General features: G+C 32.7%; 2 protein-coding genes and 3 long non-coding RNA genes across 7 annotated transcripts; 3 read left to right on the plus strand and 2 right to left on the minus strand.

The window, feature by feature from the left end:
- Nucleotides 1-3,093: 3,093 nt before the first annotated feature.
- On the plus strand, nt 3,094-8,108 carry LOC146899795 (syntaxin-71-like). Of its 2 annotated transcripts, XM_085739072.1 has the most exons (11): nt 3,094-3,236; nt 3,694-3,752; nt 4,570-4,729; nt 4,835-4,920; nt 5,039-5,107; nt 5,189-5,271; nt 5,605-5,794; nt 6,064-6,298; nt 6,464-6,660; nt 7,150-7,218; nt 7,296-8,108. In XM_085739072.1, the coding sequence occupies exons 1-7, from the start codon at nt 3,227-3,229 to the stop codon at nt 5,636-5,638; spliced, it is 501 nt and encodes a 166-aa protein (XP_085595198.1). In that variant the 5' UTR covers nt 3,094-3,226; the 3' UTR covers nt 5,639-5,794; nt 6,064-6,298; nt 6,464-6,660; nt 7,150-7,218; nt 7,296-8,108. The 2 variants fall into 2 exon arrangements, with proteins under 2 accessions (XP_085595198.1, XP_085595197.1); XM_085739071.1 differs by lacking the exon at nt 5,189-5,271.
- Nucleotides 8,109-8,595: 487 nt separating this feature from the next.
- On the minus strand, nt 8,596-14,946 carry LOC146899796 (cinnamoyl-CoA reductase CAD2-like). 2 transcript variants are annotated; one of them, XM_085739069.1, is made up of 7 exons: nt 14,432-14,946; nt 12,998-13,198; nt 12,726-12,895; nt 11,484-11,675; nt 11,001-11,163; nt 9,623-9,806; nt 8,596-8,952 (listed from the first exon to the last, which is right to left on the minus strand). In XM_085739069.1, exons 2-7 carry the CDS (start codon nt 13,113-13,115, stop codon nt 8,808-8,810), a joined length of 972 nt encoding a protein of 323 aa, XP_085595195.1. In that variant the 5' UTR covers nt 13,116-13,198; nt 14,432-14,946; the 3' UTR covers nt 8,596-8,807. The 2 variants fall into 2 exon arrangements, with proteins under 2 accessions (XP_085595195.1, XP_085595196.1); XM_085739070.1 differs by having other exon boundaries at nt 12,998-13,191; nt 14,432-14,879.
- Nucleotides 14,947-17,425: 2,479 nt separating this feature from the next.
- Nucleotides 17,426-24,048, plus strand: LOC146899797 (uncharacterized). Its single transcript, XR_015024101.1, has 4 exons — nt 17,426-18,407; nt 20,055-21,902; nt 23,550-23,649; nt 23,755-24,048. It is a non-coding gene; the product is annotated as an uncharacterized LOC146899797 (long non-coding RNA).
- A 145-nt stretch (nt 24,049-24,193) lies between these two features.
- Nucleotides 24,194-24,548, plus strand: LOC146899798 (uncharacterized). Its single transcript, XR_015024103.1, has 2 exons — nt 24,194-24,315; nt 24,385-24,548. It is a non-coding gene; the product is annotated as an uncharacterized LOC146899798 (long non-coding RNA).
- Nucleotides 24,549-25,549: 1,001 nt separating this feature from the next.
- LOC146899799 (uncharacterized) lies at nt 25,550-26,961 on the minus strand. Its single transcript, XR_015024102.1, has 3 exons — nt 26,850-26,961; nt 26,612-26,672; nt 25,550-26,500 (listed from the first exon to the last, which is right to left on the minus strand). It is a non-coding gene; the product is annotated as an uncharacterized LOC146899799 (long non-coding RNA).
- Between the last annotated feature and the right edge of the window lie 93 nt (nt 26,962-27,054).

A 27,054-nucleotide genomic window follows, 5' to 3' on the forward strand; every position in this document is an offset into this window, starting at 1 on the left:
TTTGTTAACCCTGTTATTGAAAGGAAGGGGCTATGATAATTTTGACCTAAGTAAACTCTAGTTAAGAATTGTTTCATACAAGAATCGAAATTAGATTCTCTTAAACTATTAGTCTTTGGTGGAGCTTATTAAATACGTGAGTCAAATAACTTGATTTTTACCATATGTTTCTTTCTCACAATTTTTTTCTTCTAGTTCTCTGCATCCCTATAAAGTATAAATATAAATAGAGTTATGATATTTGAACAATCAAAATTTAACAACTATAAGGAGATCATATAAAAATACACTTAAAACAAACCTAACTTTTTATTAAAAGAGAGAAAAAAATTTATTAAGTTTTCTCATATAAATAGTTTGTAACTGGATGTGTAAGAATTCTTTAATTACTCCATCAGTCTTATATTAGATGATCTATTTAACAATGTGCACAATTGATCAAATATAATTTGATCATAATTTTCTACTAATATACAAAGATAAATAATATCATATAAGATGTTGGTTTCGTCTCGATGAATAGTTTTAAAATATTAATTGTGATCTGCATTTTTTGAAGACCCGTGTTTTTAGTTATTCACTGGCTTGTTGTTTGAAATGCTCGGCGTAAAAATAGAAAATATTCTCACAGAGTAAATTGGCCTTAAATTCTTAAAATAACATCGACACTAAAGAATCAACAATTAATTTTCGTTTATTTTGTCAAAAAAAATTAATTTTCGTTTATTTTGGTCAAGCCTAGCAGTTGGTTTATATTATAGAAATTGATTACGATTGAAAATTGCAATTTCTCAAATATGTAAATTGATAATAATTCAAATTCCACTTAAGCTAAAAATATGACATAAATAAAGCTTATACAATTCTCTCCCTACAAGCTGGTTTTTTCGGTTGAATGAAACTTGGTGTAACAGGAAGAACAATTTGTCTTTGGTCGGTTATGCTTCCCTTTACTTAGACCACACAACAAACACAAATTAGATTTTTGGTTAATGATGTTTCTCTTTGGTTTACTTTATCTCACAAGGGTTATAAATGTCTATGTTTTCAAGGAAAATTGTTCATCTCTAAGAATTTTGTTATATTCAACAAAATTCATTTTCAAAAGAGAGTTTTGGTGCAACAGTAACATTGATGTCACATGATTGAAAGGCCACGAGTTCAAGTCCTGGAACTAACTATGGCTAACCAAAACTGATTATAGCTGATAAAACCAACTTAAAAATTGAAGTGAGTACTAATATCTTGTACCTAATTATAATTTATAATTGAATGAATTTTCTGCCCTTTTTTTGCGCCCTGAATTTAATTGGTTAATTTTTCTTGGCTATTTACTAACATATGCACTCTACAATTTTATCATGTGTGAGGATAACGGGCCGTATATGGCAACATATTAGATTCCTAAGGAAAGGCTTAAGTGTTTGGGAATCAAGTTTACTCCTTTGGAAGTCAGTCTCAAGGAGATTGTGGAAAACTTCAAAGAAAAAAGATGTTCGACTTTTAATTTGTCGCGAAAACAGAGTTAATAAATCAAAATGACAATATGTTAGTGTCATTTGATCCATGAAGTGAAAGTAAATCCCCCACCTAGTAGAATGACATTTTCGATTGTAATTGACAAAATGTTGACAATCTCAATCATACTTAGTGATCATTATAAATGTTGAATAAGGTTTTTTTAACTTTGTATTTAGTCAAAATGGATTAATATTGTTTGATGATGGAATTATTTTGAGTCCAAAAAATAAAGGAAAATTTTATTTCGACTTCTTTTTTCTTTTGTTGCAAAAGTCGTGTCATCTGTTCATGTAAACCAATATTCTTACTCTGTTATATCATCCTATTATTATAATTGTGTCTTGATAGATTTTGAGCCTTTGTGTTCATTTTAGACGATTAAATTTGAGTTATTTTTTTAAGAGATCAAAGTATAAGAGAAATTTAGGTCAACAAAAGTGAATGTATTTGGTCCAATTTTTTAACCAGATACATTAACTTTTGTTGACCAAAATTTCTCTTATAAATAAGACCGGAGGTAGTATTAACCACTGTTGGAGAAAAAAATACAAACATTGTTATAGTTTTCAAAGAACATATCATATCTTTGTAGTTATTTTTTATGATATATAAGTTTTTTATTTTTGAGGGAATAATAAATAAGTTAGCAAATTTTGTCAAATAAATAAATAAATTAAATAATTTGTCAAATAAATAAATAAATTAAATAAGTTAGCAAATGACCACCGAATCATAATGAGAAATTAATAACTCTCTCTGCTTGAGAATATTCGGTGAATTTCTCTCCAATTTTAATTCCCACAATTAAATTTCCTTTATTTTTTTTTTCTTCATATTTATATATCCTCACTTTTTTAATTGGCGAGACACCCCTGATGCAAGCCTATGAAGCATCGACTTCAACCAGACACTAAGCACGACAACGGTGGTCATTCAAATGCTTCAAAAAGTTTTCATCTCACGTGTATTCTCCTCTTAGACTAATGTATATAGTAAAGTTAATCAAGTGTAAGTAGTTGCACTGTTTTTGACGTTGTTCCTTCTCTTTTAAATTTGTCTGTTAATTTTCTTAACCAGTTTCTCTCTTGGTTTCTAGTTTGTTGTTCTGGAACTTTTAGCCAATTTTGTTCCACAAAAAATATATAAAATATTGTCTTTTGCTTTCATTCTTTCATCCATCTATTATCAAAAAGTTAAATAAGATCTTTAGTTTATCTCGAATACTATACAAGTTTTAAGAGTGTTTGAAGAGAATTCAAACAAAGGAATATTTTTTTTAAACACTTGTTGGAGTCGTTAGACAAATTCACACATGCATCAAATATCAACGAAGTTAGATCAACACACATAATCTTAAGAGTAATCGTGCTTTGTAGACCCAACACATATTTAATACCTTTACACGAGTGTAATGGATATGGACTGTTACATAGTTATAATACAATAATATTTATATTTCAAATGATTTTGAGGAAACGCATGATACTGATAATAATGAGATTGATTATTGTATAATGCTAGAGATCATGTTGTGAAGAAAATGGTTAAAGATCAGTACTTTAATATGGATGATAAGAAATGGCCTGATATTGTTGAAGATGGTGTTAAGCATTATGTTATATAGGTTACTTTGTTATTTGTATATATGTGAAAATTTGGTTTTGGTTGGTTCTGTTGATTGTGGAAGCTAAATAAATTTGGGGAAATGCATTTGGGTATGTTGGTTACTTAAGTCTGATTGATGTGTTTACTATTAGGGTTCATTCAGCTTTAGATCCCTTTCATTTTCTCAATTCCTTTCATTGATTCGCACTCTCAATAGTTATCGTCGTTATCGCACTCTACACGGTATCGCTCCAATTTCGCTTTTTAGGGTTTTTGAGGGGATAATCATGATCTTTTCATACTTTAGGAAAAATTTGATTTTGAATTTGATTTTAGATACCCAATGATCTTGATTTCAATATTTTGGGGTTGAAGATCTTGATTTTATTATAATTGGGAATTTGTGTTTTTCAACAGGTGCCTGAGGTAGATAATAGAAGATTGAATTGTGAACAGTTTCATGAATTTTGTTTGATTGGGTTCTTGTGTTTTCGTTATGTAATTGTTGTTTTTCAATTCTAACATTGATTCATTTGATTCTATGCTCATAGAATTATCTTCTTGGAGCTTTCAAGCCTGCATGTAATGTCCTGATTTCGTTGAACGATGGAAAAAACCGGAAGCAGGTGAGCATACTTTGAACTGATTCTTAGAAAAATACCATTACTTCTATTACCAATTGTCTTTAATTATTTTATTGTCAATTGCTGTGAGTATAGTGTCATAGTGGATCTAATGAAAAACGTGTGTAGTGTCCAGAGAAGTATGTGTTTGTACTAACTGCTCCCCTTTGCTTTTTCCAATGTAAGTAAATTTTAACACAAAGTGATGGCTGATGAAGTAAATTAGTGTTCTAAATGGTTTGAATTGTGGATTATCATTATCTCTCTTTTTAGTTTATAAATTTTTGTGGTTTATGTGTTGTAGATTTTTGTAATATCAGAAATGATGGAATTGAATAAGTTGTGTAATATTTATGTATAGTGTATTTTCCTTTCATGTGTTTAGCTACAATGTAAGTGTTGCTGACAAACTCTTCCAATGAATGGAAAGTGCTATAAGTAAATTCAAGTCTCAATTTTGACTATATTGTGTTCTGGATTTTTTATTTTGAGATGAACAATAGGACTTTATTTATGATGCTCATGTTGCCTTTGTTTGTGTTTTTGGGTTTTGAGATAATGTCAACCGATTTACCCTATCAAATAGATCTGCTTTGGCTGGGAATGGGGCAGATTTGTTGTTGTTTCCGTTTGTGGTTATAAGTCTTCTGATTATTTAAAAAAAAAAACTGTTGGGTCATTCTATTTGGTGCATGTGTTATTATCTCAATACCTTGATTGATTGTCCCTGCACAATTGGTAACTTGGTGGCATACAATACAAGTGTTTAGAAATAATGACATTATTATACATCTCTTTAATTGGTACTCTGGATTCACAGGTAAAGGGGCTTTCGTCGCAAGAATTTGCCGCCCGTAATTATTTGGTTCTTTCATTGCCCGAGAGAATCCAAGCAATCCCGGATGGCACTCCTGCTGCACCCAAACAAACTGGAGGTTGGGGAGCTTCTGCCTCACGTCCTGAAATTAAATTTCATTCAGGTAATTGAAATTGTCCAAGTCTAACGTGCTGGTATAGTAGTTCATGAAAGTGATGCTTTGTAATTGACTGTTTCTATTCATTTGTGTGTATTATTTCAATCATAGATGGCCGACTCGATGATGGATACTTTGAACCAACCAAAGAATTAAGTCAGTTTAGGCAGGAGTACGAAATGCGTAAAATGAATCAGGCAAGTCGCTTTTAGAAGTTGTAACCAGAGAGCTTTTATCTTTTGCATGATGTTATATGTAGAATGTTAACTTGGAGTCTTGGACATCATTTCAAATCTAATTATAGGAATCTTTTAGGATGAAGGTTTGGATGTGATTGCAGAAGGATTGGATACTTTGAAAAACATGGCACATGATATGAACGAGGTCAGATTCCCTATTGTGTTTGTCTTACATCCTTTGCGTGTGTGATATATTTATTTGAAAGTTTAAGTTTGCCAAATGCAGGAATTTGATAGGCAAGTTCCACTGATGGATGAGACTGATGCACAAGGGATTATGATTATATCAAGGACCTCAAAAAGGATCTGGTCAGTACTCTTTTCTTTTCTTCTCTTCGTGTCGTAATTTGTGAAATTCGGTTCAAGACTGTGTTTGGTGTTGTAATTTGTAAAATTTGCCTCAAGATTTTTTGTGTGGTTATTGTTGTAAATATGATTATGATATCGAACTTTTGTTTGGTTATTGTTGTGAATCAGTGGATGTGATTATGATATTGGATTTGTGTTTGGTTATTTTTGTGAATGTGATCATGGCATTGAATTTGTGGTTGGTTATTGTTGTAAATATGATCATGATATTGAATTTTGTGTTTGATTATTGTTGTAAATGTGATTATGAGATTGGATTCGTGTTTTGTGTAGCTGGCGCAGAAAGTTGGTTTGGTGCAAACCTTGAAATTTTCTTCTGCGAATTCTGCTGGACAGTCACTTCAAGGAATGCAACAAGCCATTGGGACGATGGGTTCTAGCCTCTCAAATGATGACGACTAATAGAGCTCTTTATGGTCAGAAGCAGCAGTACGGATAGCAGGCTTTACTTAACAATCAACAGGTATGAGCTATGTCGCAATTTGGATTAGTGTACACCTTATGCCGTTTCTCAATTAAAATATGTTTATGCTTCTTATGTTATGAAAAAAGCCGTTACAACTTTATAGGTATTCATGGAAAAGTTGAATGAGAAAGTTATAAAAGACTTTAAATTTCCACCTTTACAAGCGTCAAATGTGATTATGATATTGAATTTGTGTTAGGTTATTGTTGTAATGTGATTATGGTATTGAATATCTGTTTGGTCATTTTTATAAATGTCATTACAAGGCTCAGCAACAGCAATTAGCCGGAGGCGTCGGTGTTCGCATCGGCGGTGGTGGGTGCTTCCAATTTTGGAGGGTCAGCTTCTGATACTGCTCATCAACAGCAATTAGCTGGAAGCGTGACTGTTGGCATCGGAGGCAACACCTCTAGCTTGTCACAGTCGGCGTTAGCTGGACAGAGTGGTCCCTTCCCCATGTTGTCTGGTGCCGGTGCAACACGGTCTAACCAATTAACCTCGGTATAAAAATTTGATTTTTTTGTTTGCAATAATAATTGTTAGTCTATGAGATAGGATTTTGGAATTTTTGTGTTTGGTGTTGTAATTTGTAAAATTTGCTTCAAGATTTTGTGTTTGGATATTGTTGTAAATGTGATTATGAGATTGGATTTGTGTTTGGTGTAGCCGGACAGCAAGTTGGTTTGTTGCAATCCTCGCAATTTTCTTCGGCAAATTCTGCAGGACAGTCACTGCAAGGAACACAACAAGCCATTGGGACCATGGGGTCATCCAATATAGCCTCTCAATTGATGACGACTAATGGAGCTCTTTATCCTCAGCAACTGCAGCTCTCACAGCAGGCTCTGCTTAACAATCAACAGGTATGATCCAATTTGGATTAGTGTGCAGCTTATGCTGTTTGCCAATTAAAATGTCTATGCTTCTTAAGTTATGAAAAAAGTCATTATAAGTTCATAGGTGTTTGTTGAAACGTTAGAGGAGAAAGTTATAAAAGATTTGAAATTTCTACCTGTACGAACATATACGAGAAGCCATTATTTTAAGGTGTTTATAGATGTCATCACCCAAGCTTTATATGTTTTGATCTTATTTAAGGAGCAAAGAAGCAATTATGCTTTGCTAATCTTCAACTAGGGTAACATGCATATGCTGACTTTTTTAATCAAATTAATTAAAAAAAAAAAAAGATTGTGGCAGAATTATATATTTTATCTTGAATACTCTGATATAGGTTGACGTATATATTTCTACTAGGGTAATTTTACGTTGTATTCTTCAAATGTTTGCCAGGTTTGTCATATTTTTTTTGCATAAACTCTATTTTCTGTTTACAATTTTGAAATCCACAGGGTGATATGATCAAAGATGGACAAGTTATAGGTTATGTGGATCAGTGGGGCACTTCACTCCCTGATAAGGTGATCTTGCAATTTCTGTAACTATACATCCTTCCTAAGTACAACTCCTAACTTTCTTTTTCTTTCAAACCTTGCAGTCAGATGTGGATGGAGAAGTGTTGAAGCTGCTCTTTCAGGATGGAGGTATAAGGTTTGTGACTTCTAAAAAGATACATCAAATTGTTTGATATTTGACTCGAGTAGTTTGGGTCTTCTTTCTTAAAAAAATAGTACGGGTCTTCTCAAATAAGAATAGTATAAGTATGCTTCCATTAATTTAGAGTGGAAAAAATTATTGACGAAGACCAAAGAAAATGGTTTATGGAAATGACAGTAATTTCATTCTTGCATATATATGTAAAATAGAAAGAATTTCTCTGTCCCAACTACTATTATATTTTATAGTAGTTGGCTAATCTTCTATTTATAGAACAATTTGAAGGCTATGGCTTACTCTCTCATGTCATGTTGATTTAATTTCTGTTGCTCTTTCTTAGCATGGTTCGTCATTATTTTCTGTATTCTGTGTCCAATTGCAGATAGTTACTAACCACCTACTGTCAACAACACTCGGACAATATTATGTCCTGTTTTTGTCACACATCTTCATTTTGTCTTATAATTTTGGGATGGGTAGAGGTTAGCCATTTTTGGTGATTTCAAGGTAAAATGTTAAATTATATTCTTTTAACCATGAATAAAAGAAAATTGTCAAAGGTAATAATATTGCATATGAAGTATGATATCATGCCCAAAATCTTGAAGGAGAGATGAAGTTTTGTCATGTAGAAGGAGGAGAAAGGAGGGAAGCTTATGGACGAAGGGTATGAGGGTTGGTTACTTTGTATACATATATGATGATACTAATTCACCATTTAATGTTGTACTAAAATTTCTCAATGTGTTCTTCTTAATCATGTCTTCTCCTTCTTTTGAAATACAAGAGTTGTATTTTTTTTCCTTAGAAGAGTTGTACTTCCAAGCCAAATGCATGAAACCAAGCATCGTGTTCTGATTTTCTACTAGATGGTTAGGATGTAGGATACATTGACACAGTATTACTCACTTCGAGGGTTTCAATTTCAAAGACTTGATGGCAGTACAAAATCCGAGGTTCATTGTTGGAACATGAGGGTTTGGTTGCTGGTTTTTTGCAGTTCATAAGATCATGGATTCATCAATTGATAGTCTGATACCTTAGAGGAATTGAATCATTTGGTTCATTAGCTAGAAATGTAAAATGTTTTCTATTTTTTCTCCTATAGTGGTTCATATATAACTTTGATCTCTTCACAAATTTTCTAACTCAAATTTATTATTGTCTAAAATGAAGACAAAGACCCAAAATCCTTCAAGATGCAATAATAACTTGTTCCTAGATTTTTGGACTCAAAGTAATTCCATTTTCAAACAATATTAACCAAATATAAACTTTACAAACCTTATTCAAAAAGTTTATAATAATCACAAATTGAACATGATTGAGATTGTCAACATTTTTTCAACAAGCGAAAATGTTATTGTACTAAGTGGGGGATTCACTTTCACTTCATGGATCAAATGACACTAACATCTTGTCATGAATTTATTAAGTGGAATATCGCAACAAATTAAAAGTTGACGATCTTTTTCTCTCTGAAGCTTTCCACAGTCTCCTTGAGGCTGACTTCCAAAGGAGTAAACTCGATTCCCAAACTCTTAGCCTTTTCCTTAGAAATCTGATACTTTGGCATATACGGCCCATCATCCTCACACCTTATAAAATTGTAGAGATTGCATATGTTAGTAAATAGAGAAGAAAAAAATTAACTTCTTTGCACGGGAAATGAATTTTGTTTAATATAACAAAATTCTCAGAGATGAACAACTTCCCATGAGGACAGAAGCCTTTATAACCCTTGTGAGATAGAGTAAACTGAAGAGAAACATCACCGAGCAAAAATCTAATTTGTGTTTTTTGTATGGTCCAAGTAAAGGGAAGCACAAACAACCACAGACAACTAAATCTTGTTCCAACAAGTTTCATTCATCTCTTAATTTGTTCTTTGGGCCTACAATCCCAGAAAACCAGTTTGTAGGGAGAGAATTGTCTAAGCTCTATTTAGGCCATATTTCTAGCTTATGTGGAATTTGAATTTTTATCAATTGACATATTTGAGAAAATTGAAATTTTCAACCGTGCTGAATTTCTATAATATAAACCAACTGCTAGGCCTAACTAAAATAAACTAAAATTAATTGTTGAATCTTTACTGTCCATGTTATTTTACAAACTTAAGGTCCTTTTGTGAAAATATTTACTATTTTTATGCCGAGTGTTTCAAACAAGAAGCAAGCAAAGAACTAAAAACAGCTGTTTTCAAAATATGCAGATCCCAATTCATATTTTATATGCATTCTTGAGAGGTATAGCAATTGAACTTACTTGTCTGAAATTTGTAAAGTTGGGTACAGATCACGTAAAATCATAGCAAGTTCTGAATAGTGTACCACTCTCTCAGCCAAACAATATCTTCCACTAGCTGAAGCAGTCTCATACGCCAGAATATGGGCGTTAGCAACATCTTTCACATTGCACCATCCATATGCTTTATTTGGAAAAGGTATACCTGCATCCAACAATTCAAAAAGTTGTTATATTATGCAAGAGGACAATTCTTGTCTGGAATAAATATGACATTATTTAATATGTCTCACATTGCAAATCCACTATTATTGATTAATCAAAGAAACATAAATTAATCAATCAGTAACCATTCAATGACATATTAAAGACAAATATTGGCAGATTATGACTGATAGCAAGAGGGAAAAAATAACTCCAACAATCACTATAAATGTTATTCACCTTCAATAGTTGTAACAATGAATCAGAGATTCTTTAGTCATTAAACACCTAAATCTTATCTAATATCAATACAAAATAGATAAAAATATTTGGTAATACTCTTGTAGTCTCAGTCAGGCATGACAGGAAGTGTAATTATTATAAAATTGTACACATGTTGAGGTATAAATAACTAAAAACGTTAGTAATTATGCCCTCATTCTCTTATGAGGAATGCTAAGGACAAACTCTCGAACACACTCCTTTGAACACTCCCTCAACCATTGGTCCAAGACACCACGTTTTAAAAATCACTTAACTGGAAACCGTTAGCAGTTTATTAAACTTTTAACTCTGAAAAGTGAAAACTGTTCTGATAAACTTCCTTTCCACCCACCCCCCCACCGTCAATGAACTTCTTCGTACCCAACCCACCATCAACACCTCTTTGAGTTTCTTTTAAATTTTGTTTCATTTCCCTGGAGAGATTGTGTTTGAATACGAAAGGGCACCATTAATTTTTCGAGTGATGCCAAACGGTTCAAACTAATTGCAACCTTCAATTGCTCGAGGATGATTGTCAAGTACAGTGAATTCATAAAAATGACATCAACTATGATATTTATCTATGCAAAACATTTGTTCACTAATTCTATTGCAAAATCAGAAATTGAATATTATGCCATTCTTTATCAAATCTATCATTAACAAAATCACAAAGGGGTCTCAGATCCAGAAGTGTAGCATAAAGAAAAACCTAAGTTATTATCTTGTTGAGACAGACAATGCAGATAATAGAATTCTTTTCCAACATAACTTTGCTGAAGGGCATGTTAAGGTAAACAACTTAATTAAATTGAGCGTTTAACGAGTTTGATTATATTAGTTATTTTGTATCCACAAACTAATATAAGCTTTTTATGTCATGAAATAAGTCAAAATAAGCTCTTCCAAATGCCTCCTAAAGAAAAATTACCATTTATTAGGTTTAAAATTGGTTCAACACTTCCGTTAAGCTCTGGTTGTAAGAGAGGTCCTGCCACCATTGTTGGGTTAATAGCAACCATGTCAATGCTGTTTTCATTTACAAATTTCCAGGCAGCAGCCTCAGCCAAAGTCTTCGAAAGTGTGTACCATAACTAATAACACAAATAGAAGTAGTCAAGAAAGTTGGTGTTAATTTATAAAAAACTATCTTATGATTTAATTATATCTTAGAGTGATTTTGAGTAACATAAGTTGTTCCTTTGGATTAGTTCCATATTTCATTATATATTATGACTTGTTTCCTTATTTAATTAGGAATCTTTTGTAATATCATTCAAGGTTTTATCTCATATAAACTAAAAGCACATTATTCAATTCCTAACTTCAGATAAACCACATTTAAATAACATGTCCCAACTTCAAGAGCTTCAAGTTTTCATTTTGAATAACTTTTAGGAAAAACAGTACTAACCTTTGATTCCCTACATAAATCTGGATCTGAAAACCATGTCTCATCAACTATGATTCCAGGATTTTTCGGCCTTGTATCATATACAACTGCAGAAATAGACGACGTTAAGATAACTCGTTTCACAGATGGTGATTTTGCACATGATTGAAGAACATTAAGAGTTCCCTTCAGTGCCGGATCAATCAACTCAGCCTGAAATAAAGAAATCAAAAGTTAATAGCGCATAGAGTGGAACTTCAATTTGAAAGTGTGGTTGTTATTAAGCTCTACGAATTTTCCTGACAGAAAAAGACGAATTCTCACAGAAATAGCTGGTTGCAATTTTAACAATATATTCATCTTGTTACATTAAGCAGACACAGATGAACTGGAAAGTCATACATCCCCAATTTTCTTAGTTCTTAATTTGAAGCCATTTCATGTGTTTTTGTGTATGAAAGGATCTCTTAGAGCCCCACATTCATGCCACCCAACTTGGTAGTATAAATGGACCATCCAATATATTATATTACTTCACGTTTCTCAATTATTTAAGCAACTCAACTATATTTTCAAAATATCCATACAACCCATTCAAAACTCTAAAATTGGTCACACTAATCTCACAATATACTCCAAAACTGTATTATTATTTTACTTCAAAAAGTTTTTGAAATGATGAAAGACACGGTTGCTGAAGTTGGAACCGTGGTCAAGAAAAGCTACCAATTATTAAGCAAATGTCCATCCCTCTCTGACAGCAGTTGCCACACATGGACTAAAATTTGCAATTCCACCCACCGATAATTATGCTCTTGAGTCTTGGGATCTCCGCTAACCTGGTATGAAAATCACTTTACCAAAATTTCATTTACATTTTACAACATGTGTTTGTGTATGAAAGGATCTCTTATGATCTTCGCTAAACTAGTAAACTATGAAAATCAATTAACGTTGAAGGAAAAAAAACTTTCTTCTTTCATCATAAAGAAATAAAAAAACACGTATGATTGCATTAAGAAACAAACTACTTTTTGAGACAGTAAAACTCAAGTTACACATTGAAAGGAGATAAGACCCAAAATATTTTTATAAAGAGTGACATCCCTCACCCTCACCTTACAAATTGGTTTTGTAAGGATGAATTAGACTCAACATTAAACTTAATATAGTATCAGAGTCTAAGAATAAGCTAGGCCGGGTATAAAACCTAATAACAAGCACACCAATTGAACGATTTATACACAATAGCATGGAATGAACCTGTGGGTCATTTACGACAAAACGAACAGGTGAAGCAGTATGGAAGACACCGTCACAACCCTCAACAACATAGTCAAAGGAACCTTCTTCCAAGAGATCCGCCTTAAAGAGTTGCAACCTCTCCTTTGCACCATCAAGTTTAAGCAAGTGGTCAACCTTATTAGGATTACCTGCTTGCACACCAATCATTCATAAGGGAAACCAAATAGCTGAAACATAAAGGACAAGAGTGTTGTGCTGATGAATTTATATAAGGAGAAAGAAGCACTAACTTGGGTCACGAACAGTGGCTCTGACAGTGTAACCACGTTGGAGGAGAAACTTAACAATCCATGAAGCAATAAAACCAGCAGCACCTGTCACACACACCACTTTTCCTTCCCCACTCATAATCCTTTTTCTCTTACTCCTTTAAAGTTTTGGACTGCCCTTGAGCTTCTACGACTACTTGTAATTGAAATTATCCCTATAAACTATGTCATTAAAAAATGCAGGTGATTCAACTATCATTAGTTGCCTTAATCTAATCTAATACCAAAAAGAAAATGAAACTTTTACTGATTCTGGTAGCATACTATACTTCACAGGACAATGTATTACATTTTGGCACATTGTGTATCAATCATTCAGTTTTCTTTTATTATTTGTTTTACTAGTTTATATCCACCAGTGTATGGGCTGCATAGGTTACAATACAATACAATTCTCTATGACTTTTTTATTATCAAACAAAATGGCATGCAATTTGCAAAAGCGAAACTATTATAGAAACAGAAACGGAAAAGGAGTATAGGTGGAAGATCAACAGATTCATTTACCTTTCTAATGGAACACTTAGGTTGTGTTTGGAGGGCTAAGTCTATATAGTTGAAAGAACAAAATGATAAACATCAATAGTATATATTAAAATATAAATAAACTTAACCCTCCAAAGCCTTCTAAAAAACAATTCACAAACACACCATTAAACCTACTTAATATATATATATATATATATATATATATATATATATATATATATATATATATATATATATATGAATAATAATAAAAAGGCTTAATTGCAGTTTTAGTCCCCCTATTTTCACTTTATTGCAGAATTGGTCCCCCTATTTTAAAATTCGACAGTTTTGGTCCATCCATCATATTTTTGAACTATAAAAATGTGATGTGATAAATTTTAAATGAAATGAAATATGCTATGAAGATAGAAAAAGATCAACATCGATGAAATTGTAACAAAATTCCCTTAAAAACTTCATTTAGAACATATCATATCACAATATTTTTGACAAAATATGTGATAGAAGGACCAAAACCGTCGAATTTTAAAACAGGGGGACCAAAAGTGCAGTTAAACCTAATAAAAATAGCAATTATGAAGCTCAATATTTAATCAAACATTATGAAACTTGTTTTTATTTTTTTATTTTTTATTAATAAGTGGTGACAGTAAAAACATTAATTAAGCAAACAAAGGTAAAAAAGCAGAATTCATACAAAAAAAAAAAAACTAGAAAATCGAAAATTGGTAATAAATAAAATGAAATACTAGAAGATAAGGTTATTTCTTCCAAAAATAAAAAATACAAAATACAAAATTAATGAGAGTAACAAGAAAATCTGATGCAAGTAACTAACAAACTATATGGCAAATTAGATAAAAATGAAACAGCTGAGAAAACTGAAACAAGAAGTTGCTGTACCTTAGATTAGTTGTCGGTGTTTCTCTCAGTTGAATGAACCAGATTATGACACTTGTCCAAGCTTTGACTTACCACCCATCCTCCTGTCGTCAACCGTGTGAACCGGTTTTGGGTTCGAGAAGGTACTCCATATACAACAATCTCGGGATTATGAAATGGAATTAAATAATCTTTAAACATAATATTTTTATTAAACTGTCTTTCCTTTATAAGAAAAAATCAAACTTTTTTTTCTTTGAAGAATGAAAAAATCAAATTTAAAGTTATATTGAAAATTATGTGAGAGAAAAGTTAGAGTATTTATTGAAGATAAAGTTAAAAGAAAAAAATTTAAGTTGTATTAAAAATGTAAAGTGATATTTATTTTAAAATAATTTGTTTTTTATTAAATTGTGAAACGGAGTATTAAAGTACTAATAACAACATTTAAATTTAAAAAGGAGTTCTTAAAAAAAATAAAAACCTAGAAAATAAAAACTAACTTGCAAACATTTCAAGAGATAAAGGATTTGAATGAGGAAAAAAATAAAATAAAGGATTCATTTGTAACAAACAAACAAGATAAATAAGATAAAGTATCTCTGGAGTAATTTTACCTAATTATTTTTTGTTTTCAAAATATGAAATTGATCAATTGATTTATTATTATCTCTATTTTTACGAGACAAATTGACATATTTAACAAAATAGCTAGACTCACACATCCAAGATGTGGAAAATCTCGTGTTCAAAATCAAGTCATGCATTGATATATAGTTAATCTTTTAATAACAATTCGAAAAAATTCTCATATTTGATGTCATTTTAAGCACTCTCATTATAGGCTCCAATTTTATTTTATTTTGGCAAAGGATTACAGACATCAAATTTAACTAAAACTGATTAGTCATGGAATTTATTCAAAGTTTCAAGTCCTTTTATGAAGATAGGAAAAATTAGTAGTTTTTTATTGACTGTGCCTTATGTGGAGGATTTACATTTTCAAGTTTGATAAAAAGATGGTATGCAGTAGGTTTTTCTCAACTCAATCCATTTAAGTTTCTTTTTGGACAAGTTTAAATCTTATCCATTCTCAAGCCTTTACAAACCATTTATTGAATCATGTAGTAATTTAATGAATTAAATTTCAATTTTACAATCTAATATAGCGATAAAAAAGGAAGTGTCTTCATTCAATAATATTGATTCAAGTCAATCTGAGAATTTTTGGATCACATTGACAATCATGTGCCAAGAGATAATTGTTCATAGACATAACAAAACAGCTAGAATATTTTTCCATTACATATCAACACTTGTGTGTACAAATATTTTAGATCAGCCACAATACGCATGACATATGAGGCATTACTGGGTTTGGACTAAATAAAGGAAAAAAAAATAATATACAGAAACAGACTAAATCAATTAATACAACTATGCTACAAATCTACAGCTATGCACGACCAATATTATTTCCATTATGTAACAATAGATATTTACTTGAAACAAATTAGTATCATCATTTGGAGTAAAATTGTTCATAGTAATGATCTACAATCCAACACAAGGTTAAGAACTCATACAAAAGTACTGATGATGGCTGGCTTTCACATTTCACAACATGTTGAACAACGGTTCAAATCCCTACAAGGAGAGGCGGAATTTAGGCCGTGTTTGGATAAAGAACTTATTTTGAAGCTTATAGCACAAGCGCTTATCATGATAAGCGCTTAAGTCGTTTTCATAAGCTATCTTGGAGAACTTATGATAGTAAGCTGAAAAAAGCTTATGAAAAATGTCATAAGATTTTTTTCATAAATTCTCTCAGATAGATAAGCTTAAATAAGTCAATCCAAATAGGCCCCTAGTTGGATTTGTCTCCTCTAAAGTGAGTAGTTAGTGTAGTTAGAAAATCACAGGTTTAAACATTAGTTTGATGGTTTATATACTCACACTCAAATACATTGTTCACCGTAAAAGAGTTAGATCAATGGTTGTTGGCATGGTGTTACAATTTGGGTTGGGTCTAACAAGACCTTACAAAACAGGCTTGTAAGGTGAGGTAAACACTACACAGATAGTATCTGTAGGCAATGTAAGACTAAATCCGCCCCTTCATACCTAACACAATGAAGGGAACCCAAATGCTGCAATTACGCATCTAGAGGCGGACGGAATTTCCAGATTGACTGTGTTGTTTTTATATTTTTCTTCTGGGTCTAGCTATTAGCAGACAAGCATTAGTAGCACTTGCTTATATTTAGGTATTGAAGGTAGCAAAACCGACGGTGCTCAACTAAACAACACAGTGAAATGATTGAGAAAGGAGAGAAAATGAAGAATATTATAAGTCTGAATGCAACAGTGATCCTCGGCTATTACACCAGAATTTCAGAACTAAAAGTTTTACAGAAAATATTCTCTCTGTCAATAAGAACAAACAAATCATGAGATGAAGTCATGCACCCTCCATCCTCTCTAATTAGTCTCACCGTACCTGTAAATAACAGTCACATCAGTGCTCTTCCTTTGAGAATACAGTATCAAATCACAAGTCTAATAAAGGCGAATCCTGAGCTTCTGGCTAAGAACTAATTTTTATTTTCAATGATTCGAGATATTTGTATAGTTCTATCATTTTGTCTGACAATCTGAGATTGAAACAAGGTAAATGATACATCTAACCATCAATGCATTCTGAAATAACTTTGGAATCTAACAATCAAATTGTGGCCTAAAAAATATCCATGAAGTCTTACAATCTTAACCACCATATAGGCTGAGCATGCTGAGTGATATTGTAAGTGACTTTTATAAGAATTAAATATGCAAAGTAATTGGTTGTCATCCTACAAACCCCAGTGTGTTTCCAATGTCAGATTGTTACAATCTTAACCACAATTGGAACTACTTCTGTAATATCCCATTTGATTTTTTTTTTAGGCAAGGGGTAAAATAGTAATTTTGTCACTCAAGATTTTTTTTAGTGGAAAACCCACAAGCTTCCACATTATTCTACTCACTTCTCTCTAAGTTTCACAATTTTTCTCCTTCCTTTCTCTAGAATTCGGTCCTCACCACCTAAAATCCTAACTTCATAAAATTCACAATTCATTATGGAATCATCATGGTACATGCTTCAATGAGTTCATAGTAGAGTTTTAACCAAGAAACTAGTTTAATAATTACTTCTCCCTCCCAAAACCGTTTTCTCCCTCTCTTGGTCTAACTTATCAATTTCATTCCAATTCATGAGAATTCTTCATGTAAGTTTGCCTTTGGAGCACCTAAGAGTGGATTATATACAAGGATGTGTTGTATGTGGTGGTTGATCATGAAAAGTGATGTAAATTGGTGATTGAAGCAAGGAGTGTATAGTGGGTTAACAACTTGAAGGATGGTTAGGGTTCAAAGAACCAAGATGTGAAAATTGGAGCTTGTGACATCCAATGGAAGCTTGTATTGAGGTGAGTTTCCAATAAGCTTGTTTTTTTTAGAAGTTGTGATTGTTAGAGAATGTGATGATGTTAGGAGTTGGAATTAAGAATTTATTTGGGATTAGTGAATGAATTATAAAATTAAGTTATTACATAAGTAATTTTGAAGCTATTATACATGTTTGGGTTGTTAACTTGAGTTTTGGCCGAGATTGATATGGCAAAAGCCATAAGTTGTTTGTTAAGCTATTTTAGAAACCGGCAGAAGTGCTTAACTGGAGAATAAGCTGTTCTAGGAAGCTGACAGAAAAATGTTTGCTGGATATTTGGATTGTACACTCAATTCCCTTCAATTCAAATATAAATTTCATGTGATTCCGATTAGTAATGAACTCGGAAAGTGCATTTGAAGTTGGATAATTCTGCTGGAAAAAAAGTTTACGGGTTTTAGCATGGTTTGCGAGAAATAAGCTGTTTTGGAAAGATGAAGGCACAAGTGGCTATTGGGAATTAAGTTGAAGCATTAAGGAGGAATAAGAGTTGCCAGATGTTTACTGGTGAGTTCCTTAGCTAGTAAACCTTCCATTTTGAGTAGTAGAATTGTGCCACATGAATGATTCATTTGAATAGAAATTATGAGATAGTATGATTATTTCATAATTATATGTGTTTATTCTAAAATCTCTCGTATGTTAATATGTGTGTTTATGTTAGTATGAATATTGGAGGAAAATGCTAAGCAAGACAATTGATGTAACGATTACTTTTGTTCACAAGTCGGTTAGTTTAGGTTATCGAGGTTTTCCCACGTTTGATAACCTAGAGGATTGCTTATATTATTTATAAGTGATAATTGTAAGAGGATTGCTTATATTAATTATAAGTGATGATTTAAGAATAAGTGATTAGATAGTAATGTTAATTGTGCATAATTAATTGATGTTAGTATAAATGTTGGAGGGAAATTAACAACGAAATTGATGCATATATGCTTATAGTAAAGAATTGAAAGAAAAATTTGAAATGCATCCTATGAGTAATATGCTCACAGTGAATTATAGAAAATCGCAGAAGAATGGAAATGAGGAGAAAAATTGAAATGAGTAACATGCTCATAGAAAAAGAAAAAAAAAAGAGAATATATGGAAAAACCGTTTGCTACAACGAGAGATAATGTAGCCTATGACGTACGGGTCATAGTATACCGTTTGCTACAACGAGAGATAATGTAGCCTATGACGTACGGGTCATAGTAAACCGTTTGCTACAACGAGATATAATGTAGCCTATGACGTACGGGTCATAGTATACCGTTTGCTACAACGAGAGATAATGTAGCCTATGACGTACGGGTCATAGTAAACCGTTTGCTACAACGAGATATAATGTAGCCTATGACGTACGGGTCATAGTATACCGTTTGCTACAACGAGAGATAATGTAGCCTATGACGTACGGGTCATAGTATACCGTTTGCTACAACGAGATATAATGTAGCCTATGACGTACGGGTCATAGTATTCCGTTTGCTACCACGAGAGATAATGTAGCCTATGAGGTACGGCTCATAGTAACGAATTAAATGTATAATTAATGATATGAAATTTTAAGTCAAGAATTATTCGAATAATATTTGAAAGAGAATAAAAAATAAAATTATGGAACCAAGGAAAAATTTTAAGGACCCTCCAACATGAATATTAACATAGCATACGCATATTATCATGAAAATTATGTTTAGAATGAATTACCTACGAAGCAATAGTTCATGGGCATTTTTTATCAAAAGTAGGAAATGTGGAATTTTAGTTATGGAATTCCGGCTTAGTTAGCCGAAACTAGTTGTTATCAGAAAAGGATCGGAAACATACGTAGATAAGTATGTCAGAATGTAAGCTATACCAGAATACGATATATTGGAGATATGTTTATGATTATTATGATTATGGTGATTATGTTTATGAAATTATGATTAAGGTTATGAGTATGACTATATGAATTATATAATCAAAGTAGTATTTGAGAGAGCGATTCTAGTTATCCCCTAATCGCTCAGCTATGCGTAGTGAAATCCTATAAACCCGAAATGGGTTAAGTTTAGAAACAGATGGCGATCCTAGGTTCCCCGAGGTTGCCTATAGCCTAGAATAGGTGGAACTCACTGAGACATCTTGTCTCATTCCAATCCCTTTTATTTATTTCAGATATACGAGTTGTTATACGACAGGATGATACTTGAGGAAGGAGCAGAAGTAGCTAGACCATATAAAGTACACGTCAGTGGTACTTTTTCTGAATTAACAGGTGAGAAGTTATATGTATTGTTCAGAGAGTTTTTAATTATTGTAATTTTAATGTACCCGATGCCGAGTTTAACACTCATACTAGATATTCTATGTAATTTTCTAGTAGGGGTGTTCCAATTTGGTATCAGAGCAGGTCGATTCAGATCGTGCCTTGGGTCATTAAAATTCAATAAAAAGGTAGTGGGACCATTGGGTTCCGGATGTTTATTCTAAATGTCATATCTACTTGAGCCTGATCAACTCAAACTAGTATATGACAGTTAGAACAAATGTCTGAGAGTTGAATAGGACCTAGGAGGAATGAAGCATACGAAGGAGGGAAGTCACGGTGTCAAATTTTGTAACGGATTTTGATAAAGAAGTATTCGACGCCAGATGGTGGCTGATAAACTGTGAAGCTTAGTAGTAAGTGGTGACAAACCGAGCATACAACGGTCCTTAATGGAAATCTTAGTAGGCGAACAAAAAAATATTTTAAACCATGGAATTCAAGGATGATGAAAGTTCAGAGAGAGTTTAAACTCCACATTTCGGAGGTAAAGAAAAGAATCAGTTGGTAACAGACGTATGTAGAAGTCTAATATCGAAAGTATAAAGGAATTATTGATATTTATTATCAGGTAAACTCTAAATTTCGAGGACGAAATTTTCTTAAGGGGGGTAGAATGTAATATCCCATTTGATTTTTTTTTTAGGCAAGGGGTAAAATAGTAATTTTGTCACTCAAGATTTTTTTTAGTGGAAAACCCACAAGCTTCCACATTATTCTACTCACTTCTCTCTAAGTTTCACAATTTTTCTCCTTCCTTTCTCTAGAATTCGGTCCTCACCACCTAAAATCCTAACTTCATAAAATTCACAATTCATTATGGAATCATCATGGTACATGCTTCAATGAGTTCATAGTAGAGTTTTAACCAAGAAACTAGTTTAATAATTACTTCTCCCTCCCAAAACCGTTTTCTCCCTCTCTTGGTCTAACTTATCAATTTCATTCCAATTCATGAGAATTCTTCATGTAAGTTTGCCTTTGGAGCACCTAAGAGTGGATTATATACAAGGATGTGTTGTATGTGGTGGTTGATCATGAAAAGTGATGTAAATTGGTGATTGAAGCAAGGAGTGTATAGTGGGTTAACAACTTGAAGGATGGTTAGGGTTCAAAGAACCAAGATGTGAAAATTGGAGCTTGTGACATCCAATGGAAGCTTGTATTGAGGTGAGTTTCCAATAAGCTTGTTTTTTTTAGAAGTTGTGATTGTTAGAGAATGTGATGATGTTAGGAGTTGGAATTAAGAATTTATTTGGGATTAGTGAATGAATTATAAAATTAAGTTATTACATAAGTAATTTTGAAGCTATTATACATGTTTGGGTTGTTAACTTGAGTTTTGGCCGAGATTGATATGGCAAAAGCCATAAGTTGTTTGTTAAGCTATTTTAGAAACCGGCAGAAGTGCTTAACTGGAGAATAAGCTGTTCTAGGAAGCTGACAGAAAAATGTTTGCTGGATATTTGGATTGTACACTCAATTCCCTTCAATTCAAATATAAATTTCATGTGATTCCGATTAGTAATGAACTCGGAAAGTGCATTTGAAGTTGGATAATTCTGCTGGAAAAAAAGTTTACGGGTTTTAGCATGGTTTGCGAGAAATAAGCTGTTTTGGAAAGATGAAGGCACAAGTGGCTATTGGGAATTAAGTTGAAGCATTAAGGAGGAATAAGAGTTGCCAGATGTTTACTGGTGAGTTCCTTAGCTAGTAAACCTTCCATTTTGAGTAGTAGAATTGTGCCACATGAATGATTCATTTGAATAGAAATTATGAGATAGTATGATTATTTCATAATTATATGTGTTTATTCTAAAATCTCTCGTATGTTAATATGTGTGTTTATGTTAGTATGAATATTGGAGGAAAATGCTAAGCAAGACAATTGATGTAACGATTACTTTTGTTCACAAGTCGGTTAGTTTAGGTTATCGAGGTTTTCCCACGTTTGATAACCTAGAGGATTGCTTATATTATTTATAAGTGATAATTGTAAGAGGATTGCTTATATTAATTATAAGTGATGATTTAAGAATAAGTGATTAGATAGTAATGTTAATTGTGCATAATTAATTGATGTTAGTATAAATGTTGGAGGGAAATTAACAACGAAATTGATGCATATATGCTTATAGTAAAGAATTGAAAGAAAAATTTGAAATGCATCCTATGAGTAATATGCTCACAGTGAATTATAGAAAATCGCAGAAGAATGGAAATGAGGAGAAAAATTGAAATGAGTAACATGCTCATAGAAAAAGAAAAAAAAAAGAGAATATATGGAAAAACCGTTTGCTACAACGAGAGATAATGTAGCCTATGACGTACGGGTCATAGTATACCGTTTGCTACAACGAGAGATAATGTAGCCTATGACGTACGGGTCATAGTAAACCGTTTGCTACAACGAGATATAATGTAGCCTATGACGTACGGGTCATAGTATACCGTTTGCTACAACGAGAGATAATGTAGCCTATGACGTACGGGTCATAGTAAACCGTTTGCTACAACGAGATATAATGTAGCCTATGACGTACGGGTCATAGTATACCGTTTGCTACAACGAGAGATAATGTAGCCTATGACGTACGGGTCATAGTATACCGTTTGCTACAACGAGATATAATGTAGCCTATGACGTACGGGTCATAGTATTCCGTTTGCTACCACGAGAGATAATGTAGCCTATGAGGTACGGCTCATAGTAACGAATTAAATGTATAATTAATGATATGAAATTTTAAGTCAAGAATTATTCGAATAATATTTGAAAGAGAATAAAAAATAAAATTATGGAACCAAGGAAAAATTTTAAGGACCCTCCAACATGAATATTAACATAGCATACGCATATTATCATGAAAATTATGTTTAGAATGAATTACCTACGAAGCAATAGTTCATGGGCATTTTTTATCAAAAGTAGGAAATGTGGAATTTTAGTTATGGAATTCCGGCTTAGTTAGCCGAAACTAGTTGTTATCAGAAAAGGATCGGAAACATACGTAGATAAGTATGTCAGAATGTAAGCTATACCAGAATACGATATATTGGAGATATGTTTATGATTATTATGATTATGGTGATTATGTTTATGAAATTATGATTAAGGTTATGAGTATGACTATATGAATTATATAATCAAAGTAGTATTTGAGAGAGCGATTCTAGTTATCCCCTAATCGCTCAGCTATGCGTAGTGAAATCCTATAAACCCGAAATGGGTTAAGTTTAGAAACAGATGGCGATCCTAGGTTCCCCGAGGTTGCCTATAGCCTAGAATAGGTGGAACTCACTGAGACATCTTGTCTCATTCCAATCCCTTTTATTTATTTCAGATATACGAGTTGTTATACGACAGGATGATACTTGAGGAAGGAGCAGAAGTAGCTAGACCATATAAAGTACACGTCAGTGGTACTTTTTCTGAATTAACAGGTGAGAAGTTATATGTATTGTTCAGAGAGTTTTTAATTATTGTAATTTTAATGTACCCGATGCCGAGTTTAACACTCATACTAGATATTCTATGTAATTTTCTAGTAGGGGTGTTCCAACTTCTATGGTTGTCATCCTACAAAAGCCCAGTAAGTTTCCAAAGCTGTTTGATTGATGCTCGGTCTCAAGCATATTGTATAGTGCAGAAGGGGGGATTGAGAAATATTGTTAGAGTTGGTTAGGAGAGTTTCTCTCTAGTTAGGAGCATTGTGCTCTGGTAGGAGTATCCAGACTCTGGATTATCATTTCCTTTTTCTGTTTTGCCACCATTGTAGAGCTCTTAAGCCCACCATTTTATTATATAATAATATACAATTCACTTCTTGATTTTACGGGTTCTATCAAATTGCATCGTAGGAAAATGATGAAAAGCCATGAAAGGTATTGCAAAAAGAATTTAAGGTTTGGTATTTTGATAAAAACAGAAACAAAAATTTATCAACTAACATTGCAGGTTGGGGTCACAACCATACTAAGCTAGTGAGCTAATCACGCTATACACAAGAGTTAGTACACAAACCAATATAAAGCTTGAAACTGGGCTATTTCTCTCCCGAGTTTTTGTAATCCTAAAAAAGAATAGATTGCCATACTCCATTACTGCAGGTAAATCCTTCTAGCTGGTTTATTATGGTTTTTTGACTCACGTTAATAATTGATTTTTCCCTGTAATAGTGTTAATGGTGATCTTGCATTAGCCTTGGAAGGTTAGCCAAAGAGCATTTTAACAAAAATGCAGTGCAAGGAAAGAAAGTATAAAGCACTTTGAAACCAAGTCACAAAACTGAAGTACAATTCTCGATTACAGTTGCAAGATCAAGATGTGTGAGTTAAAACAATGTTGTCAAGTAGCAGCTAACTATAGGCTATAATGTATTTGAATCATAGTAGTCAATCCTGGAAAGTGGTGCGCAGAGGCCGACCCCAAAAGTGGGATAGCGGGATAGCGTATATCGGCTTGACAAAGAGCGGTCACTGATATTTTACTCTTTTTTGATTAAATTACATGAATAATACTTAATACTATAAAGTATAAACAAACTTTTCAAATCTCATGAAACATTCATAAATCAAAACACCAAAAAACAAAAGACAGAGGAACAAATAAAAAAAATCATAAAACAAGAGAAACCATAAAACAAAAGAAAAGAGAGGAAGAAAAAAAGAACAAAGAAAGAGAGAAGAGATCCCCAGATCGTGTGCCAGTTGGAAGATAGAAGAGTGTGTTTCGCGGCGTAGGTGAGAAGAGAGAAAGAGTTGAAAAATGTTAGTGTTTACTAAATAAATCCCCAAAATGCCCTCAAAAAGGTTTTAAATATAGGATCAATTTGGAATATTCCTACTAAAATCAAATAGCTGCTGAAGCGGATGCTATCCGCTATAGCAGATGAAGCGTCCGCTATTTGATTCCGCACCGCTACGACGATTACGGTAGCGGTTCGTTGCCGATACGCCACACGCGGCCGCTATCAGCCGCTATTGACTACTATGATTTGAATAAATTGCTATTTTCTGTGATACACTATTTAGTACATAGTGTTGTCAAATAATGGCTACTGCAGCACAGTTCTGTGAGTTTAAACAAACCACTGTTTTCCGCAATCCGTGATTGACAACACAGGTCTTACAAATATAATGATAATATGAGCACAAGTTCATTGTAATAATTACAAATTTCCATCTCTGAAGAGAACGCATATGAAGAAATAAATATCCGGCCAGAAGCCATGGCAAGAAAAATGAAGTTGATTGAAAAGACTGGTACGAAACTTCATGAAGAAACATGAGCAAGACACTTGAATGCGAGATTTGCTAAATGCCTAATCACATTCCTTAGAAGTTTACAGCAGAATAGATCCTTGAAAATTATCATATAACAAAAGGATATTAGAAGTTGACAGACATCTGAATTAAAGAATTTTTTATGATTTCTACATTCAACAAGAACTCACAATGCATGATGTATTAGAAGTCTAACAAAACTCTAAAACTAATATTCTTTCAACAATTAACAAAATAATAGAGAAATTTACTAGAAATACCAGTATTGTCACTCAAAACCGCTGATCCTGCTTTGTCATCCTTATGCTGACGAATATGTTCTCTAGTTTTCTGACTTTTTTAAAATGCCACTTGCAAGAACACATTTGTCATTTCAATTTTGATTCACTGTCTATTTCCTGGTAGCATTCTCTTCCCCCATGTCAAGAGTCTCCTTAACACCGACAATTTGAGTTTTTTTTTTTGTTGATTTTTCCCAGTAATAATACTATTTCGAAGAATAACACTATTGACCCATGAATTTCCACTTTTCTGATCACATGGTTTACTAGACACCTCCAAATATTTGTGACTGAACTTTTCCCTAAATTCACGCTCCTAACCGACGAACTTTTGCTGTTCACATCATATGATACCTTCGTATGCCCCTTATAATCCTTCTTTTGCAACATGTTCTCGGCAGTAATCATACTTCTTGTTGACCTTTGATAATTCTTTTTATCCATAGAATTTGAACTTCCCACTAGATTGCTGCTGCAATTGGCCTTCAACGTAGTTTTTCCCCTGGCATTGTTTTGAAAAGTCTAACACCAATTCTTCATTCGTCAATCCTTTTGACCTGCTAACATTCGACGTTGATTTGACCTTCACTTCATGACCAAAGCTGGAACCTTGTTTCAGCTTCTTGATGTTGTTGTATTTTCCTCTTGATGTTGAGACTGAAGTGCCTCCTATCCAGATTGAGCAAATTTTGATTTTAACTCGCGTCGGAGTAGACAACTGGTGGAACCTGAAATTAATTTGATGGCAACACTGTACTCAAACCCCATTCATAATGATTCTGTGTAAGAACTAATAATTTTGATTCTCAATGATTCTAGATTCTAGATTCTAGAAATACCAGTACATATTGGCAAAGCTGCTGATCCTGCAACTAGTTTTCGACATAGTCATCATCAGTTCTGCAACGCAACACAAGAAAAATAAAATGGAATAAAAATACAAAATCACATATTAAAATCATAACTAGAGTTAGCTTCAATTACAACAATAAACTCTAAAATCAATAAATAACAAATAATTTGTAATAATCGAAACCCTAAAAACGATAATGGAACAAGAGATTGTTGGTTGGTTACCCGATCCAGTTATCAATGAGAACATCTAACATGGAATGAAGAACCGTGTTAGAAATTACGGTGTTTAATGTGTTATTATAGTTTCTATCTTCTCTTTTTTTTTCTTTCTAATATTCTTTTTCATTTTCATAAAAATGTGAAATTGATTTATTACATATATATTAATTTATTTTTGAAAGATTTAAATTAAGAATCAAAATACATA

This window comes from Medicago sativa, chromosome 8 (assembly GCF_051527215.1).
Source record: "Medicago sativa cultivar Bolivia chromosome 8, Bolivia_mono, whole genome shotgun sequence".
In the NCBI taxonomy this organism is placed as follows: domain Eukaryota; kingdom Viridiplantae; phylum Streptophyta; class Magnoliopsida; order Fabales; family Fabaceae; genus Medicago; species Medicago sativa.